At 32.0% G+C, this 21211-nt stretch overlaps 1 protein-coding gene across 1 annotated transcript; it reads left to right on the top strand.

The window, feature by feature from the left end:
* Positions 1–1565: 1565 nt before the first annotated feature.
* On the top strand, positions 1566–7749 carry LOC145105236 (homeobox-leucine zipper protein HDG1-like). Its single transcript, XM_079042370.1, has 9 exons — positions 1566–2233; positions 2372–2628; positions 2710–2827; positions 2925–3617; positions 3725–3826; positions 3920–4126; positions 5537–5711; positions 5846–6213; positions 6954–7749. The coding sequence occupies exons 1-9, from the start codon at positions 2072–2074 to the stop codon at positions 7335–7337; spliced, it is 2466 nt and encodes an 821-aa protein (XP_078898496.1). The 5' UTR covers positions 1566–2071; the 3' UTR covers positions 7338–7749.
* The last annotated feature ends 13462 nt before the right edge of the window (positions 7750–21211 follow it).

Below are 21211 nucleotides of genomic sequence, written 5' to 3'. Positions count from 1 at the left end.
GGAACATAAGAGTGTTGTAACATCTAAAAGTTATACATTTTAGTTTAAATTACAAAATGCCACCTGAGCATAAAAAAAAACATGTAAACATATTATTATAAACAGGTTAAAATAATTAAATTTAAAAAATTGTTATTGCGAGAACAAATTAATCATTCTTAAAAAATAAAAGTATACAAGCGAATATTACAATTAACAATAATTTCTAATTTCTAATTTTAATTTCCAACAACTTTTTCTAACAAAAAAGATATTGACTAACAAAAATAAATAAACGTGGTTATTATGGTCATATTAATAAAAAAATGTTAAAATTAATTGGATTTAATAAAAAAAATTAATCACATTGCATGGTAACATACTAAAACAACAATATGGGTCATACCGACATAGCGGTGTGATGGATTTTGTTAAATTATGGTGACTTTATGAATAAAAAAAATATTAATTAAAACAACAATATGGGTTATATCTAAATTACACCTTAAATCCACCTATATCCACAACGAGACTTGAACCCTCAACCTCAAGGAGGGAGGCAACACCGGATACCGCTGGGCTAGAAGCCCTTTGGTGGCTCTTATGTATTACGTCCTTCCTCGACATGTCCAAGTAATTTTTCTCTTACGGTGTCTCATTAAATCCAAAAGTGTGACTAAGACACAATTTTATCATAAAATGCATCTTTTTCTAGGCTTGATCGTATATAAACACCAAAAGTCTTGAAATATTTAAAAAGACCACAACACCGTAAATACGTACGTGCACAAACACAAACAACACTTTGTTCGTTTAAATTAAAACTTAAAAAATAAGTGAACATAAACACACAAACAAACACGTTTTTTTTTCACATTTGTTCATTTAACAACTTACATTGTTCACGTTCATCCGTTAAAATTATAAACGAACCTAAACAAACTTAAAGAACGAGTTCTTTAAATAAAACGATCATAGGTGGACAAATATCAACGATCATATATATATATATATATATATATATATATATATATATATATATATAAAAGACAAGGTTTTAGTTGAATTTGATTTTATAATTATGTTTAGTTTCTTGAAATAGGAGACGGAGACGGAGGAGATGAAAACCAGGTAAACTAAACGTTTTATATAGACCAAACTATGAAATATTGAAAAATAAAATTATCTTATGAATGATATGAACATAGAATTATTTTATCAAAAGTCAAAACAATGTACGGTTTTTAAGAACTCCTTTTGAAAATAAGCTTCAGAATTTCCAAGTGACATTTTGCTTTTTCTCTTCATGATATTGAGTTATTGACTTGAATTCACAAATATTTTTTGTTTTGTTTATTACAAGACATTTTAAGTATTTAATCTATTAGCAATAAATGTTTATTAACATAAATAGCAGATTGCATGTCAAATTTGTTTATTTAAAACAAAATAAATATTAATAAAAAAAAATCGAGAAATAAGAAAAGACTTTCTCTCTGTTTGTGTGTGTGAGAGAGAAGAGAGTATGAAAAGAGTGAAGAGTCAACGAACCGACCCCTTTTTACTGTGAAACCTTTTCTGATTGTTTTGTATTTGTAAGGCTTCGAAGGCTCCACACACATTATCTCCTTCTTCTTCCTCTCCATCTCTTCTCTCTCTCCAATTTACAAGAAATCTTGTTTTTCTTTAACTTCTCTCTCTTTCTCTCTCAGCTCATGATCCAAAACCCAAAGTCAAGCATGCATATAGCTCTTCCCTCTCCCATTTAGGGTTCCAGCGCATTCCTTATTTTAGAGAGAGAAAGAGAGAGGGAGAACCACAAATCCACCTCAATCCACCAATTACTGTGAGAGAGAGAGAGAGAGTCTTTTTTATTTTCTTATTTTCTACCCATTTCTTCTTTCTATTCATTTTGTGAGTTTGGAAAGAAAACCCGTTTTTGCTCTATCTGTTCGTAGAAAGATTTGTTCGTGTTTTCGATGAATTTGTGTAATGAATATTGAAAAAGGGTTTGAAACTTTGAAGTGGGTGTAGGTTTTATTAAATAAAGAAAGGTGGGTTTTTTTTCTTTATCCAAGTGAAGTGAAATTTCATGAGTTTTGGGGGTTTTCTTGATAACAGTCACGCCGGCGACGGTGGAGGAGGTGGTGGTGCTAGAATCGTCGCTGATATTCCTTATAATATGCGCGGTGGCGCTTTGTCTCAGCCTCTCTCCAAGTCCATGTTCTCCTCCCCCGGCCTTTCACTTGCTCTTGTAATCCTCTATCTTTCTTTTTAAAGCACACACACACACATACTTGTGTGTTTTTTTTATTACAGAAAATGGCTGGTGGTGGCGTCGACAGTTGTGGTGTGTGTATGAACTGATCTACTTTATTTCTTTATATTTCAGCAAACAACGATGGAGGGTGGTGGAGGTGGAGGCGGAGGAGGTGGGATTGGTGATATGGGAAGAATGCCAGAAAGCTACGAGATCAGCGGTGGCGGTGGCGGTAGAAGGAGCCGCGATGAGGAGCACGAGAGTAGATCTGGCAGTGATAACATGGATGGTGGCGCCTCGGGTGACGATCCCGATGCCGACGACGGAAAACCACCACGAAAAAAAAGATACCATCGTCACACTCCTCAACAAATCCAAGAACTTGAAGCGTACAATTCAATCGTTTTTTTTTTCTTTTCTAAAACTAGTTCAATCAAAAAGATTAAACCTTTTTTCATGGGGTTTTTCAGATTATTCAAAGAGTGCCCACATCCTGATGAAAAACAACGACTGGAACTTAGCAGAAGATTATGTTTAGAGACTCGACAAGTCAAATTTTGGTTCCAAAATCGTCGTACACAGATGAAAGTAAGAAGAACTGTAAACAACTTCAATCTTTTTTCCGACAATCATCTGAAAAAGACTGACACCTTATGTTTCAAAATTTCTATTTTATGGTTGCCAGACGCAATTGGAGCGTCACGAGAATTCAATTCTTCGACAAGAAAATGATAAGCTTCGAGCAGAAAACATGTCAATTCGAGAAGCAATGAGGAACCCGATGTGCTCAAATTGTGGTGGTCCGGCCATGATAGGTGATATTTCATTAGAAGAACAACACCTCAGAATCGAAAACGCTCGCTTAAAAGACGAACTAGATCGTGTTTGTGCACTCGCCGGAAAATTCCTCGGCCGCCCCGTCTCCTCCATGGCTCCTCCCATGCCAAACTCTAGCTTAGAACTTGGCGTTGGCGGCAACAACCATTTCGGTGGTGGCGGAGTTCTCAGTTCCACCGCCTCAGCGTTACCTCTAGGCCCACCGGATTTTGGCGTCGGAATCTCCACCGCTTCTTCTGTTGTTCCATCTTCAAGAGCAAGTAATAATAACGTAATGGGAATCGATCATTCCCTTGAAAGATCCATGTACCTTGAACTAGCGTTAGCTGCCATGGATGAATTAGTCAAATTAGCTCAAACAGATGAACCACTTTGGCTTCGAATAGAAGGTGGTCGTGAAATCATGAACCCAAATGAGTATTCAAGAGCTATTACTCCTTGTATCGGATTGAAACCAAACGAATACGTCTCCGAAGCTTCACGGGAGACCGGAATGGTAATCATCAATAGCTTGGCTCTCGTTGAAACACTCATGGATTCGGTAATTCCCATTCCATTCCAGCCCGATTCCGATTCCGTTTCCATTTCTGTTATCTTTTACATGTTTCCGACGAACAACTTAACCTAATTTCGTTCCTTTTTAATTAGAACAAATGGGCGGAAATGTTTCCGTGTATGATTGCTAGAACTTCAACTACCGATGTGATTTCAAATGGCATGGGAGGTACAAGAAATGGTGCACTTCAATTGGTAATATTGGGATCAAAATCCCGAAGTTATTAATTTAATTTATTTTATTATATAGTTTTCAATCATTTTATTAATTTAAACATATATTTTTAGATGCATGCGGAGTTACAAGTTCTTTCCCCATTAGTTCCGGTTCGTGAGGTCAATTTTCTTCGATTTTGTAAGCAACATGCAGAAGGGGTGTGGGCGGTGGTTGATGTATCAATCGATACAATCCGGGAAAACTCACCGGCTTTTTCAAGTTGCAGGAGGCTTCCCTCCGGTTGTGTTGTTCAAGATATGCCAAATGGCTACTCTAAGGTAAGCCACTTTTGACTTTAAAAAAGTTCAAGTTTTATATTGGTGAAATTTTATCTTTTAAAGCTTGATGTGTTATGATGTAAGTAAGTTCGTTAAAACTCAATGTGATTCTTGTGCCTTTTTGATATCTTGAACGATTCTTATCGATCTTGAAGTAAAAAGTCGAGTGGTTTGAGTACTAAAAGTCAAGGTTTTAAATGTTCTTTAGCATTTATGGAGTATGTCAAGTAGGTATGCTTGGTGTTGATCTTTAATGAGTTTGTTGGGATATCTCATCACCTAAAACCTTAAAAACTTAGTTCAGAAACTTGAATGCGTACCTAAATGTACTACTTCAAATGCACAATGTACAATTTAATATGCATAATGTGCAAGTTTTTCGCGATATCGGCTTTGTTTATGTGATCTCTTTTAGTTCAGTCACATTGCCGCATTGAAACTTAGTTGAGATACATGAATGCTCAAGTAAAAGTACAACTCTAGATGCACATTGTACAAGTCCTTTCCTGAAGTTATTGTATCTGTGTGCTTTCTTTTCGTAGTGATTAACTAGTACTCGACCTTAAAAAAATTAGTTGAGAAACATGAAGGTCAGAAGGTGTACCCGGATGTACAACTCCACATGCATATAGTACAACTTGTTCCCGTTCCGGAACCTCTTGATTTATGTGACATCTTTTTCGTCTAGTGATTAATCACATAAATGGGCACACTCTCATCGACATGATTCATTTCCAGATGAATTTTAAAACACAAAAGGAACCTTCTCAAATGATATTTTATTCATTATAGATGCTGTTTTGACTTACCAATGCATTGGTACTCCTTAAATCAAGCATACGAAATCCAATTCGATTATTTTATATCGTTTCCTGTGACCATGCATTATAATATGGGATAGAAACATCTAACTACTTGATTTTCTGAGCCTTGAGACACATTTATTAATCAAATCGCCTTGATCCCAATTACTTTTAATAGTTAAAACCCATCGTTTTTATAAAACAATTGTTTTCATGTTTCTATTCCTATTTTTCTGAGTTCTTTTCTGTCTCGTAGTCGAATCCTCTTTGACCATTTTCGTGTCATATTCTCCGTATTCTATTGCATAAATTGTTGTAGAGATTTAAAATATTCGTATTTTCATGCTTACAAGAATTGATAGCAAGGGTTCTATGAATATATTATGTCTCTCATCGAGCCCATTTCCAAGATTTATCTTCTACTATTCATGCAAATTATTTTAGTTTCAAGAATTAATTAATTTATTCATTGAAATACCCTCCAAGTGCGGCTATATGTACTAGATTCCTATATATAAATACATACCCATATAAAGTGTTGTTTTCTTGGTACTTGATGGTGTATTATTTTATACATAAAAATTCATTATTTTTTTTGGTGTTGAAGGTCACTTGGGTGGAACATGCGGAATATGATGAAAGTGCGGTGCATGAGCTTTACAGACCATTGGTTCAAGCCGGAATGGGGTTCGGTGCACAACGGTGGGTTGCCGCCCTCCAACGCCAGTGTGAATGCCTTGCCATTCTCATGTCCTCCGCAGTCTCTACTAGAGATCATACCGGTAAGCTTAGATATAATAAACATGTGAGCCAGCTCAGGGGTTGCTAGAAGAATTAACTTTTTTTGCAGAATCAAGCACACAGTATAACTTACATGCGTATGTACAACTATTTTAATCGTTTTCATGATATGTAGCTATAACTTCAAGTGGGAGGAAGAGCATGTTGAAACTTGCGCAAAGAATGACGGATAATTTTTGTGCGGGGGTTTGTGCGTCCACGGTGTATAAATGGAACAAACTTTGTGCGAATAATGTTGATAAAGATGTTCGGGTCATGACCCGACAAAGTGTGGATGACCCGGGTGAGCCACCCGGGATTGTTTTGAGTGCGGCTACTTCGGTTTGGTTGCCCGTGTCTCCTCAACGGTTATTCGATTTTCTTCGTGATGAACGGTTGAGAAGCGAATGGGATATATTGTCAAACGGTGGGCCCATGCAAGAAATGGCTCATATCGCGAAAGGCCAAGATCATGGCAATTGTGTCTCGCTTCTTCGTGCCAGCGTAATCTTTCTCACACCTATCTCTTGATATAAATGTGTGTCATCCGATATGAATATTGGATGACAGATATATAAATTTACCGATGACTCGTGGATTATGCACAAGTCATCTGATTTTCTAGTCATCCAATATAAACATAGGATGGATAGTGCATATCTAAAGTAATTTGGAAAATCGTAAAAAAGGGTATGTTTGTAGTGAAAATCGGGAAGCTATTATAGTTTGAAAAGTTAATTGTTCGTTTTTGCAAATTGTACTATTTTGACGTCATTGTGGAAGAACGAGGATGGTTTGTTTGGAACCTAGATATGATAGATATGATAAAAAGGTGGTAATATATATAGATGGACAGGGGCGAAATGGTAATTTCACCGTACATAGAAAAAAGTGGGAGGGGTCTGTTTCAGATCTAACGTACAGACTGAACTTTTTATTTTAAAAGGTTTTGTTAGTAATTTTTCATCTGAAAGAAAATCCAGAAAGTCAAAACACACACACACACACCCACACTATGTGCATGTGAGAGGGGACACTAGAGACCTTTCTGGGTTCAGATCGTACGTCACCGTTTTGGTTTTTGGGAAATTTTCCAAAGCAGTTGACTCAATTGGACAGCGACCACACCATGACCATTATTTTTTTCTTCTTTTCTCTTTTTCTAATTTCTAATACTTACAAAATAACTTTCTGATATCTCCACATATAATAATTTAGTCTTTGGTGTCCTTTTCTTACAACAGGCAATGAATGCGAACCAGAGCAGCATGCTGATTCTTCAAGAAACTTGCATAGATGCTGCCGGATCACTGGTGGTGTATGCTCCGGTGGACATTCCGGCCATGCATGTGGTGATGAATGGCGGTGATTCTGCTTACGTGGCTCTTCTGCCATCAGGGTTTGCCATAGTACCGGATGGGACAGGTGGTCGGGTCGGGTCAGAGACAGACAACAACAGTGGCGGCAGTGGTGGTGGAGCTGGTGGATCTCTGCTTACTGTTGCATTTCAGATCCTTGTGAATAGCTTACCTACCGCCAAGCTTACAGTGGAGTCGGTGGAAACAGTTAATAATCTTATTTCGTGTACTGTTCAAAAGATCAAAGCGGCCCTCCCGTCTGACAACTAATTATATGGAGGGATTTTAGGGTTTTGAGACATGGAAATTATTGGGTATGATGGATAATCAGCTGTCATATGTGATGATTTCCATGGTGGTGTATGGTGGTGGTGGTGGTGGTGGTGGGATGTGAATGATATAATAGTTTTTTTTTTAAGAATTTTTGGGGTGAGTCAAGAACGAACCTTGCTTTGCTGTATGAACAGATGATAAGTCGGTTCTTACAGCAACGTGAAGGTGGTGGTTCGGGTATTGACTCGGTTAACCCGGATGGGTCGGACGGGTTGGGTCTGGTTGGATCCGATTATGGGGCTGTGTTTAAGTGTGATATGGGGTATTTCAGTCTTTTTGCTTTTTTGATGTATGGAAGGCTTACTCATGGGTTTTTGATTTATATGACTAATCTTAATTTGTGGATTAATTACTACTTTCTGTTAGTTATGCTTATATGGAATAAACCCAATATTTGATATATATTTTTCTAAAAATGTAAGTAACTTGATATGAAGTTATGAACTTCCTGTTGGTAATAGATGTTTTATTATTTTGAAGTACACCTCTTTAAAATATTTTAAAGAGGTTTATATTGGTTTTTGTAAAGTATATTTTAATATAATAAAATATCAATTGCTCAAGTATGTTGAAAATTTGATGTATGGCATTGTGTTTTAATACAATAATATTGGATATTAAGGTTCGTTTGTAAATGGAATATTTCTTTTTAAAATAACTTCATACATTTGTTTTTTATTTGAAATGTTTCGTATTAGGGTAATTGTAATAGATCTAGTGTCAGTTTTATGTGCATACAAGAAATACTAATAGTTGGACAGATACGATCATATGATGACATAAAAACTACATGTAATGTAATAATAGTAATATAGTTTCTAATTTTCTTAATGTGATATTATTTGAATATATTTGTGTTTACAATACTATATATTTTTATATATTTTTCATTAATATTTTACATTTTAAAGGTTATACTTTATTTAGAAATTGTAGTTCTTTAAAATACAGTTTCTTGATAAAAGTTAATTTGAAATCATGTCTATAATAAAGATAAACCTAAGCAAAATATTATAATAAAAATAGAGGGTAGATTGTTATTTCTTAAAATTAGCTGATTATATTTTGAATACTATTTGTTAAATATTTTAGGGAAATCTCCAGAAAAATCGTAAAATTTTATTCTAATTTACGAAAAAGTGTCAAACTAAATTTTGTTTACGAAAAAGCATGAATTACTAGTAAAAATGACGATTTGACCATTTTTTTCCGGTTAGCAGTTTTACTACTTACCTGTTTCACTAAAGTCCCATTATTTTACCCTAATTTGCGAATAAGTCCCAAAATAAAATTTACTGATGATTTGACCATTTTTTCTATGTAACATACATTTTACCGGTTTTATTGTTGACCCGGACGCCTAATCATTAAATGAGATGATGAGATGAATATGTTGAGTTATATAATGTTATGTTTAGCATAAAACTTGATATCCTGATGTATTGTGTATTTTTTTTGGAACATAAAATGCATCCAACGAAGACTACAATAATTACATAAATTAACAACAACTGCGTTATTTTTTACGTTTATAAGAAATATCAAATTGTTTATCTAATATTATGTAACCCGATATATCCATCTCATCAAACATCAACTCATTTTCTGCATTTTTTTCTTTGAAACACACATTTTATTGGTTTCATTACTGACGTAGATAAATAGTCATAAATGAGCTGATGAGATGAATATCAAATTTTACAGTAAATGTAGCATTATATAATCCATCGTATCCATCTTATCAACTAATTTAATGACTAGGTGGCTAAGTCATCAATGAAACCGATAAAATATATGCTACATGAAAAAAATGGTCAAATCATCAGTAAGTTTTATTTTGGGACTTATTCGCAAATTAGGGTAAAATAATGAGACTTTAGTGAAACATGTAAGTAATAAAACCGGTAAACCGGAAAAAAATGGTCAAATCGTGATTTTTATCGGTAATTCATGTTTTTTCGTAAACAAAATTTAGTTTGGAACTTTTCGTAAATTAGGGTAAAATTTTAGGACTTTTCTGGAGATTTCTTAATATTTTATAGTATATCTTGTGTTACATTTTATTGTTTTCTAATATATTCTTCTCAACATCATCTAAGTTTTGCTTAAAAATCCCTCTTTCTATTGTTTTTATTTTTCAACCATTTTAAATGTTTTGGAAAACATAAATAATCATTATGATTTAATTTTTCTTAATTCATACCTTGTATACCTTAAAAAGGTGAATAAAAATTAAAAAACTCAAACTACACTGAAAAACGTTAATGATAATTTAGTGTTTTTAAGCTACGTAAATAAAAAACTGTTATTATTTGTAACAATAATTATATAATTTTATCACTGAATGATTGTTCCTCTAATATTATAGAACCGTAGACCGTAGATGAAAATATTTTCTGGTAAAATAGTTACAAAATTTTTGAATTAGTTATTGGTTAATAAATACATAAACATGTAGATACACACATATACTTGTATTATGTTGCAATACAACATGCCATTTGTTACAAACAAACGCATGGACAAATTAACAACAGTAATCATATACAAGTTATTTTTTTAAATTATTTACTAATAAATATGTAATTGTAATTATAAAACTATTTTGATTAAACTTACAACTAGTCAATTATTTGCTCTTTATCATAGAAAAAAATCAACATCTAATTTGATACGTGAAAATAAAAAATTTTAGTCAACAACTACACTATTACTATATAAGGGAGGAGGGAGTTGTTCCCTCCCAACCCACCGAACCCACTACCACATCAACTTTTGTCTCTTTTTTTCTTCATCTTTCCCAACCCACAACACACGGAAATCCTATCTTTTTTAACCCACTCAACCCACTCAATTGAAAAAATACAAAACAATTAAGGTATAAGTTTTAAAACACATGGTACAAGAGAAAATAAGAAAGAGAAAGTAGAGAGAGATGATGAAGTGGGTTAGTGAAACCAATCAACCCACTCGTTGAAGCGGGAGTGGTACCGCCGATAACTCTATTGCTAATTAAGATTTTACATTTGATTGTTTTGTATTTTTTTTAATTGAGTGGGTTGAGTGAGTTCAAAAAGATATGATTTCCGTGTGTTGTGGGTTCGAAAATATGAAGAAAAACAAAAGAGAAAAAATGATGTGACAGTGGGTTCAGTGGGTTGGGAGGGAATTACTCCCTCCTCCCTTAGTAGTAACATCGAGAAAGATTGTCATCGAAAACGATAACATTCTAAATAAGTTATCAGCATTATCACAAGTAATTAAGTAATGATAAAAATCAGTTGCATTTGTTTGTAAGATAAAATCAGATATATCTTTTAAAATGATTTTTGTTTATTCGGTCATATTTAGAAAAGAAACTATCATTTCAATATTTATTGTCTCTTTTATCAAAATATGTTGTTTGAGAAAAATAGTTATATTTTATTAAATATAACGTCTTTAATATTATATTCTGGCATTTTATCATAAAAACAGTTGCCTTATTCTATCATTTTATGTGTTAATTTCAAATTTAAAAATGGAAATTATTTCATCAATAGAATAACATTTTGAAATAAAAATAAAAAAAAATGAGAAATCAAAGCGGTTTCTACTTTCTATATATGCAATGTAAATTTCGGAAAATATATTATGCTTTTTTTATACTTCTAAAATGAAATATTTTAAGTGAAAATAAAGTAAAATATATCACATCTCTACGTAATTGGCCCTATTCCTTTCATTTAGAATACTTTTTACTATATTTTCTTTTTACGTTTTTAGAAGATCCAAGATTCAATCTTTCTTATTTTAAATATGTATGACGTACTTGGATAAACTGAAAAATAAACTGAAAAGACGTATGACCTTATGCCTACTTGGCAAGTTAGGCATGATAAAAATGAGAATCCGAAAGGTAAAGTTTTTGTCGGTGATTCATATTTTTTTTTTTCGGAAATTTAGTGTTGATAAATGAGTATAAAATGTTTGTCAAAACTTTAGGGAGGCCCTGCAGTCCGTCACTGATCCATCGTAAAAGGAATATAATTATTTAATTAAAAGCCTTAAAATTATTTTTATGAAACAGAAAACAAAATAACTCCTAAATACCACCATGTCTTATTATAGTGAAACATATACGAGACTTAGAAACAATTTCTGATACTGTTAAACCAACAACCCTGTAAAAACCTTAAAATTAATTAGTTCTATACAAATATATCACCAAATAATTTACTGTAGAATATTTATACTAATAAATCAATTATAATAATATTTCTAGTTACACACGTGAGTAGAAAAGCGTTTGAAGTATACACTATTATCTCAACCATAAAAGTTACAGTTATATGCATCTTTCTAAATAAATATTTTACAAGAATGGTTAATATGTGATGAAAAGCATATATAACTTGATACTAAGATAAAAATACATAATATTTTGTAATATAAAATATAAAAATATGACTCTAAATTACGTTAGTATAGGAGTTTTGGGGTGGTCGGGTGGTAAGGGAATGAGAATGGGGGTGGGGGTGGGACTGGGGAGGTGCAATAAATGAGAAATGCAGATGCAAAGAAGGTGTTTGTTGGTCGATAGGCATGTCTTGGCTTCATATATTCAATGCACCCTTAACACGTCCAAAACAATTTTTTCCTTTCTTTCTTCACCTCTTATTTTCTGTTTGTTTAAGAATATACAATTTTTAATTTAATATTTAAATAACAAAGAGCAAGTTTCATAAAGAAACAATCAATTCTTTTTTCTATCCAAGGTAACTAATCTTTTATGCTCCAAAAAGAATATCCAACGTTCAGAAGGTTTTACTAAAAAGTGCATACTTTAAAATTTATATTATTAAGACGACCAACTTTCATTTTATTCTATTTTAATTTGGCTACCTCGAAAAAAGGGACCAAATTTAGTTACATATTTATGCAATTAGCCTTAAAAAAATGTAAACCATACATGTGTTGGTCCTAAGTCACATCAACCCAATGTCATCACATGAAAAGTAAATCCTAGAACACCAAGAGTGTACCCGAGTTTGATATGTGACCTCAATTTTAGAAATCGAGTTTCCAACCGTTGGATTCTCCTTATTACGGATAATTAACCCTAAACACTATTCACATGAAAAAAAAAACAGATTATTAATCAATTGCACATTTGATGAATATACTTAAAAAATAAGATGCTTTGGTGCCTATGCTACAACCTATGAACCAAGTTTCGTTTCTTATTCTTGCATTTGTCCTTGTTAGTATTGGTTTTGTCTTCAACCATGTTCACATGTGCATATGCACTATCATTGGCTTTGTATACTCTTGCACATGAAGAGACTTTTCTAGGCGCAAATGACTGTCCTACTGAACCATTGACACTTCTTCTTGCTTATGCTTCAACATGTTTTTGACGTCTTGCTATAAAGGGGGTAGTTTGTCGATAATAATCGACACAAAGATGGATTCATCCATCTTCATGTTATGAAGGACAAATGATAGTGATCAAATCATGTATTCACCGATCGTGAAAACCATTTGCACCAATAGTAATCAAATTATGTGTTCACTGGCCTATGAAACTATTTGCACCATATTCTTGGGTTATACAGATATTTTCTCAAGATAAAGATGATCCCAGACACTTCAATTCCAAATATTTTCTCAAGATAAAGATGATCACAGACACTTCAATTCTTAGGCACAAGAAAAAGAAAGAACCAAAATGGTATTGTGAGTTGCATAAAACTCTTTGTCCCAAAAACCGAAGCATAGCCTATATTTAAACCCCTGAATTGGATAATGGATACAAATACGGTTTTTGGGAAGTTAGTTGCGGTCATCAAGCAAATATAATCATTTTTCATAAATTTTAAATGGCCAACGGTTCCTAGAACAAGTCAATAGTTCTTTGAACAAGGTTAGAAATTCTTAAAACAACTCATCCATTCTTTGAACAAGCCCAACAAATCTTTATGAAATCAACACCACCTGTGTTTTAGGTAAGACCGTAGGCATTACACCGATCACTGTGAATGTTGTAGACTAGTCTGCAGATCTTTGTACCATGCATTACTAATCTTCATATCGTGCATGATAGATCTTGTAGGCAAGATATTAGAAAAGAATTGCATCTCTCACACCTAGTGATTTATTGGGGTTTTAATCCCATCTTGATTACCAACTTAGCAACTAAGTCCCTAGCTAGACTCTTGGTTAGATGATCTTCCATATTATGTTGCATTTTAACAAATTCAGTTGATATAACACCGTCTATGATTAATTCTTAAATCATGATATTTCTAACACATAAGTGTTTAGATTTCCCATTATACACATGTCTATGTGCCATAGTTAATATAAATGCACTATTGCAATGAATGCTAATAAGAGATATTGGTTTGGGCCACAATGGAATCTCAAAAACTAAGTTTCTTAGCCATTAAGCTTCTTTATTAGCAATTGCTAATGTAACAAAATCATACTTCATAGTTAATTTTGTTATGTAAGTTTGCTTCATAGAAACCTAAGAAACGGCTCCTCCTCCAAAAAAGAATTCCTAACCACTCATAGAGGAATGATCATCCATGTTAGACATCCAAATTGCATCTAAATATCCTTTTAGGACATTTCTCTTAGTCCGTGAATTATAACTTTCCGAAACATTTTTTTTGGAACGAGATGGAGTATCTTCTTTCTTAAACATTTGTTATTTAAAAGAACGATTGACTTTTCTAAGCTCTTGTCTTTCCCTCAACTTTTGGCGATAACTAGACCTCCTACCTTGTTTCTTTTTTATTTGGAAATTCTACGTTACGAATTTCGAATTTTGAGTGACAAGCTTCAGATTTTCATTAATATAATTGCTACCCTTTACTACCCAAACAATTTTCTTAGAATAAAACTTTTGTTCTTTTTAATCATTGAAATCATTTTAGGAACAATTTGATATGAACAATCATTTTTCAAGAAAACTTGCTTTGGATAATTTTTCACACTTGAAAAAACGACAATTTTGACTTCAAACATTATTATCCATCAGTTTTCAAAATTTCATGTTACTCATAAGTATTATCTAAATTTGAGATACATGATACACTAAAATCTTGTTTATCTAACAATTCAGAAACCTTTTCCGAAGACAATCTGGTTTGGAAGAAACCCTTGAAGATTTTGTTTTGAGCAAACCAAAGTCAGCACAATCATTTTTAAATTCTTCCCCAGTTTCACAAAAATCATCACTGACTACATCAAGATCATCAAGTTTATTAATAACTTTATTACATTTTGAACTTGATACATTAAGAATGACTTTTTGTTCCAAAACCGTTAAGTTTTTGTTCATAATATTTAAAAAAAATTCTTATGAGTCCAAATGTTTTTCAAGTTGAACAAGTCATAATTATATGAAAAATTAGGCACTGGATCAGAAGATACAACAATTCACATTCGTAAGTAATATCATCATCATTAGGTTTGAGTTTAAGAAAAAAGAACATATTTTTATGTATTTGTTTAGAAATGACACAACCGTTGTTGGGAATTCAACATAACAAGTTAAGCACTTCAGACAAACGATAACAAACTTTGATAAAACATGCAGAATAAAACTTCTGAATATGCTATTAACTTCCAAGAATAAATACAACCACTCACAAATGTTTCACCTCACTTGAGCTCTCAAAACAAAAGAATTTATATTTTTTTACAAACTACTCCGAAGAATGTGCTCCCAACCTCATAATAATTGCTCTCTTGAAATATGTGGACACACACATATGTATCTGTGAAAGAAATAATGATGGGGGGAGGGGTATGTGCTTATTTATAGGCAAGTATGAGAAACCCTAATTCTGATGGGCTATACCCATACATAATTAGCCTATAAAGAGGACGTCCTAATTGTTAACCAATCACGGGACACCGTACAAATGCTTCTAGAACCTTCTGCCTTGAGGGATGTGCATGACCACCTACCATGCAAAAAGGAGTACACCTAGCTTGCCCTGGCACATCCATAGGGGAACACTTAATTACTTAAGGAAGCACCTTGCTTCCAAGGTGGCACACCTTTCTTCCAAGGTGACACACCTTGCTTTCAAGGGGCCGCATCATGCTCCAAGCGCTCTGTAACACCCGTGTTTTTCATTAAGCATTACGTCAAAAAGATCCTTATTTATGTTAGTAAATTAATGTAAATTTTATTATAATTAAATAAATAAGAATTATTCTTACATGTTACATGTTTACAAAATGTTATTTGTATATGGTTACTGAGTACATATTATACATATACATATTATGGTGATATAATATTTGTATAAAATATTGTTATATACTTCTCGAATAGTGATAAATAACATTTATAATTAAAAGATTATTTAGGATAAATAATGTGTGAAAGTAGCATTAGTCATGAATACGAACCCCTGAGTATAAAGATCGCCAAAATCTGACATCTTATAAGGGAGTTATGTACTTCTCGCAAATCTTTGGATGACCATAACTTCAGCATTCAGCTTTGTTTTTGATGTTCTTTATATCCCCGGAATCCTCTCGACGAGATCTATAACTTTCTTTAAGGTCTCAACACCTAATTATTACTCTAAAAAATATTCATATTTAGAGCGGTTTAGACTGTTAAAGTCTGTGCGAAATTCATCACTTCTTCATACGAAATCCGTTCTCGACTATCTTTTTATCGATGGGTTCATATTTACGAGATCTTTAATTCTCGTTTAGATTGTTTCGACTAACAATCAACCGATTAGAATTTTGATTTCTATGCTCGCTCTATTGTACTGAAAATTCGAAAAATCATAACTTCCTCTTATGAAGTCAAATTTGGACATTCTCTGCATGCACACTCTTGGTTTTATGACTACTACGATTTTATTTTAGATCACTAAAGATAAAAAGTAATTTATCCAAAATTCACTTTTTACTATATGAAGGGTCGTGCCGGTTTAATCGTAAAACTTTGAAGAAGCATAACTTGTTCATACGAAGTTGGATTTCAGCGTTCTTTATATGTACATAATCCTTGTCACATATAATATAAATTCGGTTAAGGTTATTTATCCTAAACAACCTTCTATCAAAAAGTCATTTTTAACACTTAATATATCTTAATTGACTAGCCCAAATCTGTGGGTGTACAATTATCTCCCCCTTAGGATGATTATGTCCCGGAGTCATCAGCAAAATAAGGCTTGTATGATGACTCCGCATGTTACGTTTCCATCCTAGGTAATAACCATAACTCTTATGTCTTTTCAAATGAGTTTCTAACTCCTTAGACTTCTCGACTATTCATGATGCTCAACCCTGCACCTGCTCTTCCCTATAAATTCATTCTTCATTGGAGGCTTTCACTCCTTCTAGAACAGACTTAACCTAAGATAAGGTATTTACTTCAAGTACCATAACAGACTGATTGGTTATGCTCTAATGACCAATCATCGAATGATGCAATGGCTAGACTCAGGTCTCTTTAAGTCAGATTCTTGCACTAAAGATACCTTCCTTCATGTTCTAATGGGATATAATCACATTATAGAATGTAAAATTTCTAGCTACATGCTGCTTAAGTTTAACGGCGATCGTGATACTTCTATTGATCACTTCGATGATCTTTTCCCCCAATCTAAAGTAGGACGCTACGTCAAACTTACATCGTAGATTAGTCGGACTTGATTCGATATGATCAATATGGTCAGAATAGTATTTATCTTCGTAGTCATTACTGAAACAAAGGTAATGGTGGAAATGAACAAAATAGCTCAACTACTTAGAGACTTAGTAGCCCTTTGACTTTCCCTGATCCAAATGTGAGTCATGTGCTTCCGGTAGTATAGGCCTCTACTACCTTTCACACCTCCTCATACTTGTCCCATGAATTCTGCGTGTTTTTCCAGGTTTTAGCTACAACTTTTTTATACCAAACGGACCCTACCTCCGATATGATCCTACCTGGTTGTTCCTTACTTGGTATATCTTGATGTAGACATTGGGATTAGTGAGGAATCTAGAATATCATTAGTCGCCAGTAATATAAGACTAAGACTTAGTAATATTCATACCTAGGTTACATCAGAAGAAAATGTAAAGTACAAAGGCAAAGTTCTGCCCAAATATCGAGGCAACCATTTTTATCAAGTGAGTACATAGTTACTTTCATCTTACACATAGATATGAAGTATCTAGATAATTAAATGCTAAATGTGCTTATTTGCAAAGATGTTATGTGTTAGATGAAATATTATAAAGATAAATTATATATGATTTATACCATACATATATTTTATAAATATAATACATTGGGTAACGACGATAATGAAATATGCCATAGGATGATGAAAGATATGACGCCATAGTATAATGAAAGATGTAGGCAATGATAGGATGCCAAGACTTCAAAAATGGTACTAGTGTACTAACGATGTAGGAATGATATTAGTACACTAGTACCATTTTTGAAGTCTTGGCATTCCTAGGATGGAAACGTAACATGCGCAGTCATCATACAAACCTTATTTTGCTGATGACTCCGGGACATAATCATGCGCAGTCATCATACAAGCCTTATTAAACGTTAAAAATGAAATTTTGATAGAAGGTTGTTTAGGATAAATAACCTTAACCGAAGTTAGATTATATGTGACAAAGATTATGTACATATAAAGAACGCTGAAATCCAACTTCGTATGAATAAGTTATGTTTTTTCAAAGTTTCACGATTAAACCGACACGGCCTGCATATAGTAAAAAGTGAATTTTGGATAAATTACTTTTAATCATTAGTGATCTAAACGAAAGTTGTAGTAGTCATAAAACCAAGAGCGTGCATGCAGAGAATGTCCAAATCAGACAATAGAGATGTTTTTTATCTTTTAAATTTAAATAAAGAAAAGAAACTAATAAGCTTTAATTTTGAGAATTTTAAAATGAAAAGGTAAGTTTATTAATGAAATTATTATCTATTTATTACTATATTTATTGCAATTATTATATTAAAATATTATTTCAAATTTAATTAAATAAAAAAACTCATAAAATGACATGTAGAAAAAAAATTAATTCAAAATACCCACAAAATGATATTTGACAAATTGATTGAGAGTGTGACAAGTGACAAAAAAAATCCTTTATTTATTAGAGAGGATGTTTGACGGGAAGAGTAATTTTGTATCCTAAAGAAACAATTAAATTAGAATTAATTCGATTACAATGACTGAGTTATCAATAAAGAAAAATATTCCTTAATTTATATGTTTTTAAATCAAGTTTCTTACAAACGCTAACCTACATCTATTTAGGTTGAGTTAGACGGTCCCTAGGGACACTTATTCAATCACTAAGTTAATTCGGTGCACACCAAAAATTTGGATTTTTAGGTATCTTACATGTTACTTCTACATGTCGTGTCACCGACATATATGTAAAAGATTATGTGCATGTATATATATATTTTTGATGATTGACTTCTTGGATATTTTAATGGTCTAACGGTAAGGAAAGATTCTCTCAAATGAAAGGCCACGGGTTTAAATCTCACTAAAATGCTGTTTGAGAAAATGTTGTATGGAAAAGTTTTTGATTGAGAAAGAAACCATATTGTTTGATTGTACATCTGATTAACTTGATTGTTCTGAATAATAAAAAATGACAATATTACCTTGCTGTTCTATACTATAATGGATGAAGTTGCTGAATAATTATAAAAATATACAAATTGTCATACAAAATCAAAATTACACAATAATCATTTAAAAATCAAAATAAAATGTTGATTAAGTTGTTTTTAGTTTTTTTTTTTCAAATTGATGTTACGTAGTTATTATTTCTAGCAATTTTTTTTTATAACTCAACATATGATTCTTGACCCAGTTTATGTCCGATAGTGGTGGGATGAATGAATTTTTTTTTAAAATATATTAGGATGGTGGTGGTGTTGTCCAAAAAAAAAGAATTAATCCAATAAAAAATAATTAAAAAATAATAATAATCCAATAAAGTAATACTTATTAATATATAAATATTATATATTTATAAATAATATTTATTAATATATAATAATCCAATAAAAAGAATTAATCCATAAAAAAGAAATAAAAAATTATTTAAAAGAAATTAATAATCCAATAAAATAATGTTAATTAATATATAATATTATATATTAAAAATAATATTTATTAATATAATAATCCAATAAAAACTAATAATCCAACAAAAAAGAAATTAAAAAATATTTAAAAGAAATTAATAATCCAAGAAAAAAAGAGACAAGGTTTGGGGAACAATTGTGTTTCCAGCCTATCCAGCCAGAAAGATATGGTTTTGAAGCTTTTTGGGAAAGACATATATTACCGGGAAAGACCCATTTTTTTGTACATATCAAACAATATTTCCGTTCTATTCAGCCATAAAGATCTGTTTGGAACTGGAAAGATGTCTATCAAACGGGGCCTAAGATTTATAGGTGGTGTTTAGGATTAGATTAGAAGTAGTAAGATAGTTTGTTTTTTTTAATAATAATAATAATAATAATAATAATAATAATAATAATAATAACTCAATTTGATGAATATTTACTATTTCTATTACAAAACCAAAGGAAAAAAACCGGATAAACATAGAAAATTTGGTTTTTGATCAGATAAAAATCCGGATCATTCAAATCAGTTAAACGTCCGGTAAGAATAAACAATAAACCAATTTTTTGACATCCGGTTACCAACTGTCGTGTCGTATAAAATGTATCCGATTTAAAAAATCGGTTTTATAAATAATCGGTTAAGATTTTTTCGATGAAAAGGTTTGTGTACTTCTAGCCAAAGTGGACGTTTACATGTTATACACTTGAAAACCATCCAAATGATCTATTGAGAACTCAAAAAACTGTTTATTAAGCTATTAAAGACAAGTGGAAAATTAACGAAATAAGGAGAAGATTATATATATATATATATATATATATATATATATATATATATATATATATATATATTATGACAATAACTAGAGAATTTACCGAAGTCCGCGTTCAACGTATAATACATTTTTTTACATTGGAGTCATTACAATTTATATGAGATCAATTAATGAAAATCCTATTTTTGAAAATAGATTATGCTAATATTTGAGTATGTGCTTTGTCACGAGTTCTTACGTGTTTTGCTTCCGCATTAGACATGAGAATTGATTAAACTTGTATATCATATGACAAATGTCAGAAATCCTCATCGTTAAAAGAAATGAACGTTGAGTGATTTATCAAAAACTGAGAAGAGTTTTGAGACTATTTTCATAAATTGGATGCTTTTTGAATAATCCATAAGAATGTAGAGGCCATTACATAGATCAAATTACACAAATGATAATGGTATAAAAGGAAAGACTAAAATAACAACCAAAATGCGAGGACTAAACTTGGACAAAAAAAAAGTGCACCGCCACTCCGGTTTAGATAAAAAAACCATGAAAACACACACAAATTTTATGTGGAATTCACATTTCCTCGTTGTGAAAGTTACAAAGAGCAAAATTACATAAATGATTATGAAATAAAAGCAACTACTAAAAATGACAACAATCAAAAGCAAGGACTGCGCCGCCACTTTAATTTAGATTAAAACAAACCACGAAAATATACACTAAATTTATGTCAAAACATAAAAAAGAAAAAAAAAACCTCGAATTTATATCGACTCGTACATAAAAAAATATGTAAGTAAAACTTTTTTTTTTAATTAACGAACGAAAAGTTCAAATAATAAAACGTATATTATATATGACACGACTCATATGTAGGACACGTACATAAA

Source organism: Lactuca virosa, chromosome 4 (genome assembly GCF_052849685.1).
Source record: "Lactuca virosa cultivar CGN04683 chromosome 4, Lactuca_virosa_CGN04683_v6, whole genome shotgun sequence".
NCBI lineage: Eukaryota > Viridiplantae > Streptophyta > Magnoliopsida > Asterales > Asteraceae > Lactuca > Lactuca virosa.
Note: the sequence above shows the minus strand (reverse complement) of the source record. Positions and strands in the feature narration are given on the sequence as shown.